At 48.9% G+C, this 17,039-nt stretch overlaps 1 protein-coding gene across 3 annotated transcripts in view; it reads right to left on the reverse strand.

The window, feature by feature from the left end:
• Nucleotides 1-9,896, reverse strand: part of DGKI (diacylglycerol kinase iota) — a 265,197-nt gene extending 255,301 nt beyond the window's left edge. For all 3 annotated transcript variants that reach the window (XM_075602606.1, XM_075602603.1, XM_075602602.1), the window contains exon 1: nucleotides 9,401-9,896. In XM_075602606.1, the coding sequence (XP_075458721.1) occupies nucleotides 9,401-9,561 (161 nt within the window). In that variant the 5' untranslated portion in view covers nucleotides 9,562-9,896. The remainder of the gene's footprint in view (nucleotides 1-9,400) is intronic.
• Between the last annotated feature and the right edge of the window lie 7,143 nt (nucleotides 9,897-17,039).

The following is a 17,039-nucleotide window of genomic DNA, read 5'->3' on the forward strand; positions in this document are numbered from 1 at the left end:
CTCCAGGGTACAGAGAATTAGAGCGCTCTCCAGGGAACAGAGAATTAGAGAGCACTCCTGGGTACAGAGAATTAGAGCACTCTACTGTACAAGGTAGAGAATATCAGAGTGTTCGCCAAGGTACAGAAAATTAGAGCACTCTCCAGGGTACAGAGAATTAGAGCACTCTCAAGGGTACAGAGAATTAGAGCACTCTCCAGGGTACAGAGAATTAGAGCGCTCTCCAATGTACAGAGAATTAGAGCGCTCTCCAGGCTACAAAGAATTAGAGCGCACTCCAGGCTACAAAGATTTAGAGCGCTCTCCAGGGTACAAAGATTTAGAGCACTCTCCAGGGTACAGAGAATTAGAGCGCTCTTCAGGGTACAAAGAATTAGAGCACTCTACTGTACAAGAGAGAATATCAGAGTGTTCGCCAAGGTACAGAGAATCTGAGCGCTCTCTAAAATAGAGAGAAGGACAGCAGTCGCCAAGATGCAGAGAATGAGAGAGGTTTCCAACGTAAAAAGACTCACAGCATTGAGCTTGAATGGATTTGATGCCCTCCCGTAGTGAAGCCTGAGCTGGCAAGCAATGTAACGCTTGGCTACTCCCCACTACAAACCAAGGTGCCCAGACAGCACCCAGCCATCAAGCTCTACCATCTGTACAGGGAGCCCGAGAGCTGCCTGGGAGAGGGGAGGCAGGTCTGAGGCAAGCTTTATTTACATGGATTATGAGATGTTTCTATAAGATAAATGGTGCTATTTATAGAATGTCTTGGTGCTATTTATAGAAAGACCTCCATATATGGTGCAAAATGACATCCCACGCCTTTCTTTGCTTTATCTTCCCCGCCTGCTGGGAGTGAGGGGGGGAGGTGGTTAGATCCCATGAGCAGCAGGGAAGAGGAGGGGTCGTATGTACAGCACAATGCTGACTGCGCCTGCTTTGGTCATCACATAATCATATCAAGCAAGGATTATATTTGTGCAATAAAAGTAATCGTAGGGTGTGTATTTCAGGGCCCAGAGATGTGGGATACACACAGAGAACAGGCAGGGAAATAAAGCAGGCCTGTGACAAAACCCAACATCAATGCAAATTCTCACTTTCATTAATAAATCACTGGGAGGGTTTTGCTGATCCAACATACACCTGCTTCCCAATTTCTCTGTTCTCTGTACAGTATATCCCTACGGATGGGAAGCAGCTAAACTTGGCATACTGGATAATCACAGTGATCACGCTGCAAATATTTGGCCATTTGTACATATACCTCATTGACTGAAGAGTGTAATCAATCAATCTTCACTCGTGCAAATGTTTATACACATCCCAAGCATCGTCAGTGCCGTTGAATGAACTCATTTGATCATAATTCTCTCTCTTTCAGTGTGAATATCTAGTCTTGTGTCCAGTGCTATTTTTAATTGTCTTTCACAAGGATGTATGGTAAAGAAGGGTGGGGGATCCATGTTGCTCGTTTCTTCCATGTAGTAGCAAAGGAGGGAGAGGGAGTAGTTAAGGAGTGGCCAACTCCAGTCCTCAAGGGCCACCAACAGGCCAAGTTTTAAGGATATCCCTGCTTCAGCACAGGTGGCTCAATCAGTGGCTCAGTCAATGATTGAGCCACCTGTCCTGAAGCAGGGATATCTTTAAAAGCTGACCTGTTGGTGGCCCTTGAGGACTGGAGTTGGCCACTCCTGGAGTAGGGGTTATGAGACCTTTTATTGGACCAACAAGTAGTTGATATGTTACAAGCTTTCCAACCTCTGGGGGTCCTTCATCGGGCATGGCAGAAATACAGAAACACAATATAATATACAGTGTTTGTAAGCGTGTTTGCAGCCAGATATCCTTCTTACAAACACCGTATATAATATTTTGTTTCTGGATTTCTGCTATACCCGATGATGGATCCTGAGAGGTTCGAAAGCTTGTAACATATCAACTACTTGTTGGTCCATACTCCCTACTCCCTCTCCCTCCTTTGCTACCACAAGGATGATAGAAATTATCATGAGGACTGTATATAAGGTTATACATTAAACCCACAATCCAAGGACGGGTGCATTGCAGGGACTTCTGGCAGTAAAAGGAATTATAGGGCTGTGTATTAAATGGATACAAATTGAGGTTTTGACATTATATGGATGCAAAGAAAAACATTTTGTTCGTGTGTCTGAGCAACAAGGTACTTTAGTGACTTTTACATCAGCTGGCAGTTTGGGGAGTGGTAATGGAAGGAGTCCGGGAGTTAATTGCTGTGAAAATTCCATTAGATTGTGTTCTATAAAATACTGTGCCTGGGCATAGCCTTTTCTTATCAAATATATCTGGCAAGTCTAACGGTGCAAATCTCTGTGGTTAATAACCTGCGTCAACGGTAAAAAAAAAAATCAGTTAAGGTTCTTGCACCTGACGTAAGCACAAGCAAAAATGGATTGTTTTTGCTGTCATGTAGATGCACTTTACTTGTATTAGATATTTCGATATGAAAGTTGCATACTGTATAATGCAGCTGATTTACATTGTAGATAATAATGTTTTTGGGGGGGAATCAGCACACTCAAAAATGTATGTTTTTCTTCACTTTCCAATATTCATTAAACATCATGCAAAGAATGACATCACACAAACACAACCCCATGTTTTACACACCACTGAAGAGGTGAGAACACAGGAACATTCATAGAAAAAGTGAAATTCAGCAGATAAGGATTACACGGCCAATCTACTTTGCACATATCTTAGTTGCTGTGAAACCTCAGACTCCATCATTTCCTATGCTTTTTGCATACGTTGGATACCCTTGTGTCTATTCCAACATGTTTAGAATTATTTGACTGTATTAGCACCCAAAAAAAAACCCTGGGACGCTGTTCCATGATAACACTACCTTTTCATTAAGAAATACTTCCTCATATTTACCCATATGCTCCCACCCTCCAGCATCAGTGCATAATCTATGAAAAACCATAGAGTATTTTTATACTTTTTTCAATTTTGAATATATATATATATATATATATATATATATATATATATATATATTCAAAATTGAAAAAAGTATAAAAATACTCTAGTTCAGTGTTTCCCAGCTCCAGTCCTCAGGGAACCCCAACAGGTCAGATCTTAAGGATATCCCTGCTCCAGCACAGGTGGGTCAGTCAGCGGCTCAGTGATTTTGACTGAGCCACCTGTGCTGGAGCAGGGATATCCTTAAAACCTGACCTGTTGGGGTTCCCTGAGGACTGGGGTTGGGAAACACTGCTCTAGTTCATTCTGTGTTGGTGTGGCGCATATATATCTAAAGTCCACATCTACATCATGTTCTGTCTAGACCAGTTAAGACACAAGTTGTTACTCAATCTCTTGCAGTGAGATACAGAATACTAAGTGGTGGATCCCTGTATTCACTTCGGCAAAATATATACTGTATATACTCCATGTGCACTGTCATCTGAGAACTACATGAGACCAACAGAACAGTGTAAGGATTATATGATAGATAATAGTAGATACAAAACTGTGTCTTCTGAATAGAAAATGCTAATAAAATACTCCTCTCTTGTGTATATAGTTGTGTATATAGTTGTGTATACTGTCACACTGCAAGAGATTCAATCATAACTGGTATCTTAACTGTTTTAGACAGCACAATGGCCAGACGTCACCAAAGCGGGGTGCGGGAAGGAACAAAGGCCAGGCATCACCAAAGCGTGGTGCGGGACGGCACAATGGCTGGACGTCACCAAAGCGTGGTGCGGGAAGGAACAATGGCCATACGTCACCAAAGCGTGGTGCGGGACGGCACAATGGCTGGACGTCACCAAAGCGTGGTGCGGGACGGCACAATGGCTGGACGTCACCAAAGCGTGGTGCGGGACGGCACAATGGCTGGACGTCACCAAAGCGTGGTGCGGGAAGGCACAATGGCCATACGTCACCAAAGCGTGGTGCGGGAAGGAACAATGGCCGGATGTCATCAAAGCGTGGTGCGAAAAGGTACAATGGCCGGACGTCACCAAAGCATGGTGCGGGAAGGCACAATGGCCAGATGTCACCAAAGCGTGGTGCGGGAAGGCCAGATGTCACCAAAGTGTGGTGCGGGAAGGCACAATGGCCGGATGTCACCAAAGCATGGTGCGGGGAGGCACAATGGCCAGATGTCACCAAAGCGTGGTGCGGGGAGGCACAATGGCCGGATGTCACCAAAGCATAGTTCAGGATCTTGGATGGCAGTTACCACATCGGCCGCAATATCCTGCATCGCGCTGTGATTACCACCAGTCATAGTTTTATAAACGCGTAATATCTGCACAGAAAGGGTTATTTAAGGCACAAAATATAATTTAAATACTTGTGTCCCAGTCTCACTTAAAATATATATTGCCACGGAATTGAATACTGTTATAGACAGAGAGGATTGGAAAGATATCTGGGACGCTGCCTCAGGAACTTCCATATGTACCACAACAAAGGAAAATATTTACAAGATCTTGTTCCACTGGTATCTTACCCCAGCGAGACTAAAACAAATCTACCCCCTGGCCTCCGATTTATGCTGGAGAGGCTGTGGACAGAGAGGGGACATGGCCCACATTTGGTGGTCATGCCCGAGAATCCAGACTTATTGGCTTACAGTACAACATTTAATAAAAGAGGTTACCGATCTCACTATTCCTCCTGATCCACTGACCTACCTACTCGGCAGGCCAATAGAGGAAATTGACTGCCCTGTTGGGAAATTGATCTCCTTTTTTTTAACAGCGGCAAGATGTGCGATGGCGTTCTCCTGGAAAAAGGTGCTACCCCCCTCCAAGCAGATGATCAAAAAAAGGGTGAACGAGGTTATGTTGATGGAGAGATTAACAGCCTTCCTCCAACGTAAGACAGAGAGTTACTATAAGATCTGGGAGCCCTGGCTCTGTCACTAACCTAACTCAATTACCCAAAGAACTGGGAACTAAGGGGGAGGTATGGCCCCCAGCTTGGTCAGCTGTGTTCTAGAAACTGGGGACCACCCCCCCCCCCCCTTGCACCCCCCACCCCCCACCTCTCTCTCTTCCTTTCTCTTTTTCTGACCCCACACTCGCTGGTTCACGGTGTGGCCCAGGGGTCTCGCCCCACTTGGCGATGCTCTTCTCTATCACTATACTCTTAAAAACTTTAAGTTGGTATTAGGCTGCTATTGTTTATTATATGCCTGTAATTTTTTTGACTTTGCCTAATAAAAATGTTTGAGGGAAAAAAAAAAAGATATATATTGACTTTACTATACACTGGGAGCAATCAATCATGCAACACAGCTTTTATTCCCCTCTCCGGGATACGTTGCATAGATTTTCAAGTATAAGTGCAAAAGCCTAAATTTGTTCTAAACACTTCTCCTCTGGACTAGTTACAAAGAACATACAATGCAATGCAGAGCAGTATGGCGCAGGCCTACGTGGCACTGAAGGTGTTAAACACACAATGTGCCTTTCAGAATATTATATCGGGCAAGATGAATGTTGAGTATAATCTTCCCTCCCGTACACTGATATTCCCACTGGAGGGATACATTTCACAAATAAGACAAGACATCCTGCTTGGGAAGTACTGTCAGTAACCGCATCGCTTTTATGGACATGATTTACAAAAAGAAAACATCATAAAATCCCCATTATAAGGTGACATCATTAGGACGTTGCCGTCCCCTCTGGCAAAGAAAGGGTTACTCTCCTGGAGAGCGAAATATATATATTTTTTTTAAATGTCCCCTCTGCATGCCTGAGCCCGAAAGCTACGTGTATGTGTGATTACCTGTACACAGACACAGTGTGTCGTTCTTCTTTAAACTGTGATAGTGTGCCGATCGGCACTATTGCAGTTTAATTAATATCCCCCTTACATCACGAGTTGTATATATTTTATAGCCTTAATTCACAAGAAGAGAACAGTGTTAATAATTGAAAGATGCCCCTTGAGAGATGAAAGGGACTTTGCAATGCACTGAGCAAATGTGAGCTTTCAGCCATTGTAACACTGGCATTTCTAAGGGCTGACAATCGGGATGCAAGACTAGCCACATTGCCATTAAAAGACAGCAAAAGGGTCGGCTAAACCCCCTCTCTCTCCTAGGTTCCCCCCCCTTCCCCCCCGCTCCCATGTGTGTCTTTCCCCCTCCCCCTCCCCTCTTCCCCCTCCCCTCCAATCCCCACTCCCAAGAAAATTGAAAAAGTTAATGGGTCTCTGTCAGATTGTTAAAAGCACCACTGTCATGGGATCATGACACCCTTGTATGTACTGTTTGACATGATTGTACCCAATAAAAAAATTGAGTTAAAAAAAGGGTCGGCTACAATATACCAATAAGAAGCTATATGAGTCACCTTGGTGTTATCTATTCCATCTGCCAAAATGGGGTCTGGTTATTTGTAGCAAAAGGAGTTAGGAGAGAAGTTACACACATATATATTCATTTTGAGCATGACTTGAAGTCACGGTCTCCCATGGTAGATGTAATGTGTTTCTGATGTCAGGTCCGTGCAGTTGTTAACCGCGTCAGACCAAAGAACGGACTTTATCATCCCATTCTGACAATATATTAATCCATGTTTACGCTGACATCATGCTACCTTGTGACATCATGCTCATGTGTATGACATCCCATGCTGTATCTTTTGAAAGACGCACGTGTTCCTCATTACAAATCACCCCCTCCTCTGGGACTTTGCACTTACCTGTATGTGCATTTTTCTTCCTAGTATTATGCTTGGTACACTATGTCTATTAAGTACTGGCCTTTTTCCCGTCTTTCCCACTCCCCTCTGTGAAACACTCTCTTCATCCTTTCTTTTCTATGTGTTCCCTTTATATCCTCTCATATCCAGGATTCTCTCCTCCACTCTCTACCGACTCCAATCTACGTGTCTATACCATCCCTTCTGTTGACAGAAAAAAACACCTGTAAGACCCTGTCTCTTTTAGAAGAGTCTCTCTCTCCCATAAGATTCTTTTCTCCCCCAAGACCCGTTATCTACCATAAGACTCTCTACCTTCCATAAGAACCAGTCTCTTTCCCACAAGACCCGGTCTCCCCCATATGATCTGGCCTCTTTCTGACACTCCCTACTGTTTCACGCTTTTACAGATGTATTTGCTGTCTTCCCTCCCTGTCCCTGTGAAGGTCTCACCTCATTACTCTGCATTTATGTATGTCTCTCTATGCTCGCCTTCCTATTGTCTCATACTTGGAGATCACTCTCCCCCTTGCTTGTCTCTTTCCATCTGTAAATCACACACTCTCTCTTTAATACAGTATGTTCTCTTTCTCTCTCCCCTCTCCCTCTATCCCCCTCACCTGTAGGAAACCTGTAATCCCCTCTTCTCTTTCATCTGCAGACCAACTGTATGTGTTTCCATCTATCTCTATCTCCTCTCCCAACCCCACCTGTCTCTTTCTCCAGTCTGATGCCCCTCGCCTGTTTCTCCTGTCTCTCTCTTATGTGTCTTTCTTGGTCTTCCCCTCATCTTTATGATACCTGTCTATTTTTTCAATCTATTTATCTCTCTTCACCTCTTCCCCTTCTACACTGTCTCCCCTTCACCTGCATGACAATAGTCCCTCTTAGCCCCATCTCCTCACACCTTGATGGCAGCCCCCTGCAACCTGGGTCTCTCCCTTTCTATTTTGCCTTTCTCTCTCCTCCTTTTTTTCTCTCTCTATGCTACTTGTGACCCACCTCTACAGTATCTAACCCTCACTTCTATCTCTATCTCATACCTGTATGATGTGCTGTTTCTCCCCAGTCTTTCCCTCACCTGTATAACACCCTGCATCTCTCCTTCACCTGTATGACCCCCCATGTCTCTCCTTCAACTGTATGACCCGCCATCTCTCTCCTTAAACTGTATGACCCACCATCTCTCTTCCTCTTACCTGTATGGTCCCATCTTCTCCTCACCTATATTACCTGTCTCCTAGTGTTTTTCTTTCACCTGTATGATTCCTCCTGTCTCCTAAGTATCTCCAACACCTGTATGATTCTGTGTCCCTCTGTCTCCCTCTGTCTTTCAATCACCTCTATGACCTCCTGTCTACCCATGGTTCTCACTCACGTGTATAATCCCTATGTCTCCGCCTACATCCCCCTCACCTGTTTGATCCCTGTGTCTTCCCCTCACCTGTAAGATCCCTGTGTCGCTCCTTATGTACCATTTACCTGTATGATTCCAATGTATCATCTGTGTCTCTCCCTCACCTGTGTCTCCCCATGTCTACCCATCACCTGTATGACACCATGTCCTCCTGTGCCCCATCTCCATCTCACCTGCATGACCTGCTATTGCCCCGTTTCTACCCGCCTTCCACCTACCATCTTTCCATCTTTTCCTATCCTGTGTCTAAACCTGTCTTCCTCCTCATCACCTGTATGACGCCCTGCCCCACCACCTGTACACCCTCACCTGTATGACACCCTGCCCCCATGTCCCCCATAACCTAAATTACCCATTTCTCTCCCCCACCTGCATGACAACCCTGTCCCTCCTCACCTGTATGATACCCCAACTCTAGTGTCCCCCCTCACCCATAATAACACCGGTCCCGTCTAACCTGCATGACACCATGTCCCCCATGTTAATCCCCTCACCTGAATGACACCCTCTCCTCCATATCCCCTCACCTGCAATAATCCGTCCTCCCTTACCTGTATGACACCGTCTCCCGCGTGTGTCCCCTCACCTGCAATAACCCTTGCCCCCCTCACCTGCAATAACCCATGTCCCCCCTCACCTGCAATAACCCCTGTTGCGCCTCCCCGGCAATACCCATGTCCCCCCTCACCTGCAATAACCCATGTCCCCCCTCACTTGTATGATACCCTCTCCAGCGTGTGTCCCCCTCACCTGCAATAACCCCTGTCCCCCATCACCTGTATGACACCCTCTCCCGCGTGTGTGTGTCCCTCACCTGCAATAACCCCTGTCCCCCCTCACCTGTATGACACCCTCTCCCGCCTGTTCCCCCCTCACCTGTATGACACTCTTTCCCGCCTGTCCCCCCTCACCTGTATGACATCCTCTCCCGCCTGTCTCCCCCTCACCTGTATGACACCCTCTCCCGCCTGTTCCCACCTCACCTGCATGACACCCTCTCCTGTGTGTCCCTCTTCACCTGTATGACACCCTCTCCCATTTGTCCCCCCCTCACCTGTATGACACCCTCTCCAGCGTGTCCCCCCCCTCACCTGTATGACACCCTCTCCTGCATGTGTCCCCCTCACATGTATGACGCCCTCTCCCGTCTGTCCCCCCTCACCTGTATGACACCCTCTCCCGTCTGTCCCCCCCCCTCACTTGTATGACACCCTCTCCCATCTGTCCCCCCCCTCACCTGTATGACACCCTCTCCTGCGTGTCCCCCCCTCACCTGTATGACACCTGTTTCCGCAGGTTCAGGTTCCGGAGCTTCTCCTCCAGGGACTCCTCCTTGTCTCTGTGCCCGGCTCCCTGCTCCTGTGCAGCAGCTTCCCCGCCCGTGTCCTGCCCTCCTTCGGCTCCCTGGCATCCCGTGTCCGGCGGCGGGTTCATGTCCCGGGGGCTGTGCAGTGGGTCCCGGGGGCAGTGCAGGGGGTCTCAGGGTCCGAGCAGGGGGTCCCTGGGGCTGTGCAGGGGAGGACTGTGCAGGGGGTCTCAGGGTCCGAGCAGGGGGTCCCGGGGGCTGAGCAGGGGGTCCCGGGGGCTGAGCAGGGGGTCCCGGGGGCTGAGCAGGGGGTCCCGGGGGCTGAGCAGGGGGTCCCGGGGGCTGAGCAGGGGGTCCCGGGGGCTGAGCAGGGGGTCCCGGGGGCTGAGCAGGGGGTCCCGGTCACGGCTCCGCTCCGAGGCGCTGCAGATGGGAGAGGCGCTGCAGCAGCATCCATCGGAGAGTGTGCACCGGGGCATTGTGGGAAACTCCTCCCCGACCAATCAGAGCCAGGCAGGAGCTGAGCACTCCCCCATTCATCATAATATCACCCCCTCCTTTCATTATTACAGCACCTCTCTGTACATCACCCCCCCCTCATTATTACAGCACCTTCCTCTACATCACCCCCCCCCCTCATTATTACAGCCCCTCCCTGTACATCACCCCCCCCCCCTCATTATTACAGCCCCTCCCTGTACATGACACCCTCCCCCTCATTATTACAGCACCTCCCTGTACATTACCCCCCCCCTCATTATTACAGCACCTTCCTCTACATCACCCCCCCCCTCATTCTAACAGCACCTCCCTGTACATCACCCCCCCTCATTATTACAGCACCTCCCTGTACATCACCCCCCCCTCATTCTAACAGCACCTCCCTGTACATCACCCCCCCCCCCTCATTATTACAGCACCTCCCTGTACATCACCCCCCCTCATTATTACAGCACCTCCCTGTACACCTCCCACCCCCTCATTATTACAGCAGCTCCCTGTACATCACCCCCCCCCCCCTCATTATTACAGCACCTCCCAGTACATCACTCCCCCCCTCATTATTACAGCACCTCCCTGTACATCACTCCCCCCCTCATTTTTACAGCACCCCCCTGTACATCACCCGCCCTCATTATTACAGCACCTCCCTGTACATACCCCCCTCATTATTACAACACCTCCCTGTACATCACACCCCCCTCATTATTACAGCCCCTCCCTGTACATCACCCCCCCCATCATTATTACAGCCCCTCCCTGTACATCACCCCCCTCATTATTACAGCACCCCCCTGTACATCACTCCCCCCTCATTATTACAGCCCCTCCCTGTACATCACTCCCCCCCTCATTATTACAGCACCTCCCTGTACATCCCCCCCTCATTATTACAGCACCTCCCTGTACATACCCCCCCCCCCCTCATTACTACAGCACCTCCCTGTACATCACACTCCCCCCCCTCATTATTACAGCACCTCCCTGTACATCACACTCCCCCCCTCATTATTACAGCACCTCCCTGTACATCACACTCCCCCCCCCCTCATTATTACAGCACCTCCCTGTACATCACCCCCCCCTCATTATAACAGCCCCTCCCTGTACATCACTCCCCCTCATTATTACAGCACCTCCCTGTACATCACTCCCCCCTCATTATTACAGCACCTCCCTGTACATAACCCCCCCTCATTATTACAGCACCTCCCTGTACATCACACTCACCCCCCCTCCTCATTATTACAGCACCTCCCTCTACATCACTCCCCCCCTCATTATTACAGCACCTTCCTCTACATCACTCCCCTCCCTCATTATTACAGCCCCTCCCTGTACATCACACCCCCCCCTCATTATTACAGCCCCATCCTGTACATCACACCCCCCTCATTATTACAGCACCTCCCTGTACATCACCCCCCCCCCCTCATTATTACAGCCCCTCCCTGTACATCTATCCCCCTCATTATTACAGCCCCCCCTGTACATCACTCCCCCCTCATTATTACAGCACCTCCCTGTACATCACACCCTCCCCCTCATTATTACAGCCCCTCCCTGTACATGACACCCTCCCCGTCATTATTACAGCACCTCCCTGTACATCTATCCCCCCCCCCCTCATTATTACAGCACCCCCCTGTACATCACCCCCCCCCTCATTATTACAGCACCTCCCTGTACATCACACCCCCCCCATTATTACAGCCCCTCCCTGTACATCACTCCCCCCTCATTATTACAGCACCTCCCTGTACATCACACACCCCCCATTATTACAGCCCCTCCCTGTACATCACTCCCCCCTCATTATTACAGCACCTCCCTGTACATCACTCCCCCCCCCTCATTATTACAGCACCTCCCTGTACATCACACACCCCTCATTATTACAGCACCCACCTGTACATCACTCCCCCCCCTCATTATTACAGCACCTCCCTGTACATCACACCCCCCCCATTATTACAGCCCCTCCCTGTACATCACTCCCCCCTCATTATTACAGCACCTCCCTGTACATCACACCCTCCCCCTCATTATTACAGCACCTCCCTGTACATCACACCCCCCCCCCCTCATTATTACAGCACTCCCCTGTACATCACTCCCCCCCCTCATTATTACAGCACCTCCCTGTACATCACACCCCCCCCCTCATTATTACAACACTCCCCTGTACATCACTCCCCCCCTCATTATTACAGCACCCCCTGTACATCACTCCCCCCCTCATTATTACAGCACCTCCCTGTACATCTATCCCCCCCTTCATTATTACAGCACCTCCCTGTACATCACACCCTCCCCCTCATTATTACAGCACTCCCCTGTACATCACTCCCCCCCCTCATTATTACAGCACCTCCCTGTACATCACACCCCCCCCCCATTATTACAGCCCCTCCCTGTACATCACTCCCCCCCATTATTACAGCCCCTCCCTGTACATCACACCCCCCCCCATTATTACAGCCCCTCCCTGTACATCACTCCCCCCCCATTATTACAGCCCCTCCCTGTACATCACTCCCCCCTCATTATTACAGCACCTCCCTGTACATCACTCCCCCCCCTCATTATTACAGCACCTCCCTGTACATCACACACCCCCCCCCCTCATTATTACAACACTCCCCTGTACATCACTCCCCCCCTCATTATTACAGCACCCCCCTGTACATCTATCCCCCCCTTCATTATTACAGCACCCCCTGTACATCACTCCCCCCCCTCATTATTACAGCCCCTCCCTGTACATCTATCCCCCCCTTCATTATTACAGCACCCCCCCTGTACATCACTCCCCCCCCTCATTATTACAGCCCCTCCCTGTACATGACACCCTCCCCCTCATTATTACAGCACCTCCCTGTACATCACACCCTCCCCCTCATTATTACAGCACTCCCCTGTACATCACTCCCCCCCCTCATTATTACAGCACCTCCCTGTACATCACCCCCCCCTCATTATTACAGCACCTCCTGTACATAACCCCCCCTCATTATTACAGCACCTCCTGTACATCACTCCCCCCTCATTATTACAGCACCTCCCTGTACATCACTCCCCCCTCATTATTACAGCACCTCCCTGTACATCACTCCCCCCCCTCATTATTAAAGCACCTCCCTGTACATCACTCCCCCCCTCATTATTACATCAACCCCCCCCCCCTCATTATTACAGCCCCTCCCTGTACATCACTCCCCCCCTCATTATTACATCAACCCCCCCTCCCTCATTATTACAGCCCCTCCCTGTACATCACTCCCCCCCCCTCATTATTACAGCCCCTCCCTGTACATCACTCCCCCCCTCATTATTACATCAACCCCCCCTCCCTCATTATTACAGCCCCTCCCTGTACATCACTCCCCCCTCATTATTACATCAACCCCCCCTCCCTCATTATTACAGCCCCTCCCTGTACATAACCCCCCCCCCCCTGTACATCACTCCCCCCCTCATTATTACATCAACCCCCCCTCCCTATTTATTACAGCCCCTCCCTGTACATCACTCCCCTCCCTCTACATCACTCCCCCCTCATTATTACATCAACCCCCCCTCCCTCATTATTACAGCCCCTCCCTGTACATCACTCCCCCCACTCATTATTACAGCCCCTCCATGTACATCACTCCCCCCCTCATTATTACAGCCCCTCCCTGTACATCACTCCCCCCTCATTATTACAGCACCCCCCTGTACATCACTCCCCCCTCATTATTACAGCACCTCCCTGTACATCACTCCCCCCTCATTATTACAGCACCCCCCTGTACATCACTCCCCCCTCATTATTACAGCACCTCCCTGTACATCACTCCCCCTCATTATTTCAGCACCTCCCTGTACATCACTCCCCCCCCCTCATTATTACAGCACCTCCCTGTACATCACACCCCCCTCATTATTTCAGCACCTCCCTGTACATCACACCCCCCTCATTATTACAGCCCCTCCCTGGACATCACACCCCCCCCCCTCATTATTACAGCACCTCCCTGTACATCACACCCTCCCCCTCATTATTACAGCACCTCCCTGTACATCACACCCTCCCCCTCATTATTACAGCACTCCCCTGTACATCACTCCCCCCCTCATTATTACAGCCCCTCCCTGTACATCACTCCCCCCTCATTATTACAGCCCCTCCCTGTACATCACTCCCCCCTCATTATTTCAGCACCTCCCTGTACATCACACCCTCCCCCTCATTATTACAGCACCCCCCTGTACATCACACCCTACCCTTCATTATTACAGCACCCCCTTGTATATCACACACACCCTTATTATTACAGCACCCCCCTGTACATCACACCCTACCCCTCATTATTACAGCACCCCCCTGTACATCATTGTGACGGGGATGGGGTAAACAGGCTTTATAATAAAGGTTAAACCCACTTGGTTGCCCCTGAACTGTGTTTTGGGGGTCCTAGAGTGTCAGCTCTTGGACCCATGTTTTGTGCATGCATTACTGTGTGCAAATTAATTAATTAATTTATTAAAACAATAAAGATTTTTCTGTGTTTTGCCTTTCCTGGGATGCTGGGACCCGGAGATTTCTAGGCTCTGAGTTTCAGGGTAGGTTTGACAGAGAAACTTCTTTCAGATTGCGTCTATTTTGCGGGGTTCCAAAGTTACTGGATACCCCAAAAATGTACCCCGCATTCAGGTTAGATTCCAGGCTACATTGAAGCGCAGTGCTCCGGTCAAAACCCTACCATGAAAAGCGTTCTTGCGACTCACCACTAGGAGATCCTGCTTCAGCACAGACCAGAAAAGGTAAAATGAGGCACAGGGAGGGAAACGGTAACTGAAACAGTCAAGGGGCTGCCCAGTTCCTACCCAGGTCACCCTCACTCTGGGATAAGGAGTTTAGGGTTTACTCGGCCCAAAAATAAAACAGATGGTTTTATGACGATAAGGCTGAGCAGCTTTTTATTAAAATAAGTTTATTTATTGAGTGTCAGAGGTATGGCTGGTGGGAGAAAAAACACACAGTTACAGGTTTCACTCTATCTCCCACATCAAATAAACTTAGCACATTTTAATAAAGACAAATAGACACGTATAGGTTATTAAAGCTGGCATGTTTTCAAATGTTATATACTGTGTCCATGAAACAAAGCAGGGTCTTTCCTCTCCTAGCCACCAGGGCGTTGGTGCTGGTGAGTCTAACCCTTGATCCTGGATGAAAGTGACACTTGTCCTGGAGGTGTGAACCCTTTGTTAGCAAGGAGGGCTAAGTGGAACACCCACATCCTCAGCTCAAAGGGTCCATGTGGCCTAGCCCAGATGGGCTGGAGCCTCGCACCGTGGGGGGCAAAGGGGCAGAGAAGAATATTTTACCTGCCCCTGGGAACACTCAGGTGTTTAGAAACCCTGTCTAGCGGTCTCAGATTGGTTGCTAGGGTATATGCTAAGGTTTTTTGATTGGTATTCATTCCCAGAAACCCTGCAGCCCAGAGGTTTTAAAAACCCTGACATAGCTCAGAATTGGCAGATTCCCCAGAGATTCCTAAGAGAGGGGGTTCCCAGCGATTCCAAGGGATTCAATGTTTGTGCCAAGATTCCAGAAGTCCAATTTGCCATAAGGGCAAGAACGGGTCGGACCGGACCCTGAGACACCTTGCTGAGATTGCAAGGAAAAAGGCTGCAGGACTTTTTAAACCGGAATTCCCCGGAAGTCCCCACTTCAGCACTGGACTGTTTTAAAGACTTTATTTCAACTAGGAAAGTCAGTTTGTCAACCCCAGACCCCCAGTAAGTGTATCTTTTTCTGTCTATGGTAATTCAATGTGTGTTAGCCTGTTTCTATGGAATAAATTACAATTTATTTTACTTATTGGCTTTGCTCAATGATATGATCCCAATTTTATATGTGTAAAATACCTGCCCTCGTGACAAGCACCTCCCTGTACATCACTCCCCCCTCATTATTACAGCACCTCCCTGTACATCACTCCCCCCTCATTCTTACAGCACCTCCCTGTACATCACTCCCCCTTCATTATTACAGCACCTCCCTGTAAATCACCCCCTCATTATTACAGCACCTCCCTGTACATCACTCCCCCCTCATTATTACAGCACCTCCCTGTACATCACCCCCCCCCCCGCTCATTATTACAGCACCTCCCTGTACATCACCCCCCCCCCCCCGCTCATTATTACAGCACCTCCCTGTACATCACCCCCCCCCCCCGCTCATTATTACAGCACCTCCCTGTACATCACACACCCCCCCCTCATTATTACAGCACCTCCCTGTACATCACCCCCCCCTCATTATTACAGCACCCCCCTGTACATCACTCCCCCCCCCCTTCATTATTACAGCACCTCCCTGTACACCCCCCTCATTATTACAGCACCTCCCTGTACATCACCCCCCCCACTCATTATCACAGCACCTCCCTGTACATCACCCCCCCCCCCTCATTATTACAGCACCTCCCTGTACATCACTCCCCCCTCATTATCACAGTACCTCCCTGTACATCACTCCCCCCTCATTATTACAGCACCTCCCTGTACATCACTCCCCCCTCATTATTACAGCACCTCCCTGTACATCACTCCCTCCTCATTATCACAGCACCTCCCTGTACATCACTCCCCCCTCATTATCACAGCACCTCCCTCCTTGTACATCACTCCCCCCTCCCCCCCCCCTCTCAGACTAAGCACTTGCACAGTTTTTTTTGGCTTTTGTTCTAAAAACATTTATTACATCTTGTTGGTGTGTATTAGACACCTGCATGGATTTTCCTGGTCTCAGGGGCTGTCAGTGGCCTGCTGGGTGATGGGTAAAATAGGCGCCAGGAGTTTTATTAATACAAGCTCAATCTTTATTAATGTTCCTAGGCTTGGGAACACTGCAGTCACAGTACATATTGATTGACATGGTTGCACATATTTTCATCCATACTGATATTACTATTTATGCAGATCCTCACTGTCCACTCAACACACAAGTGAGGTGCATCTCATTGTTACTTTAGTGACACTCATCTAGTGGATCTGGCCCCTTTCCTATCAAGATCCTTGCAGACCCTATTACTGTGGTCCCCTGCTG

This window comes from Ascaphus truei, chromosome 5, assembly GCF_040206685.1.
Source record: "Ascaphus truei isolate aAscTru1 chromosome 5, aAscTru1.hap1, whole genome shotgun sequence".
Taxonomy (NCBI): domain Eukaryota; kingdom Metazoa; phylum Chordata; class Amphibia; order Anura; family Ascaphidae; genus Ascaphus; species Ascaphus truei.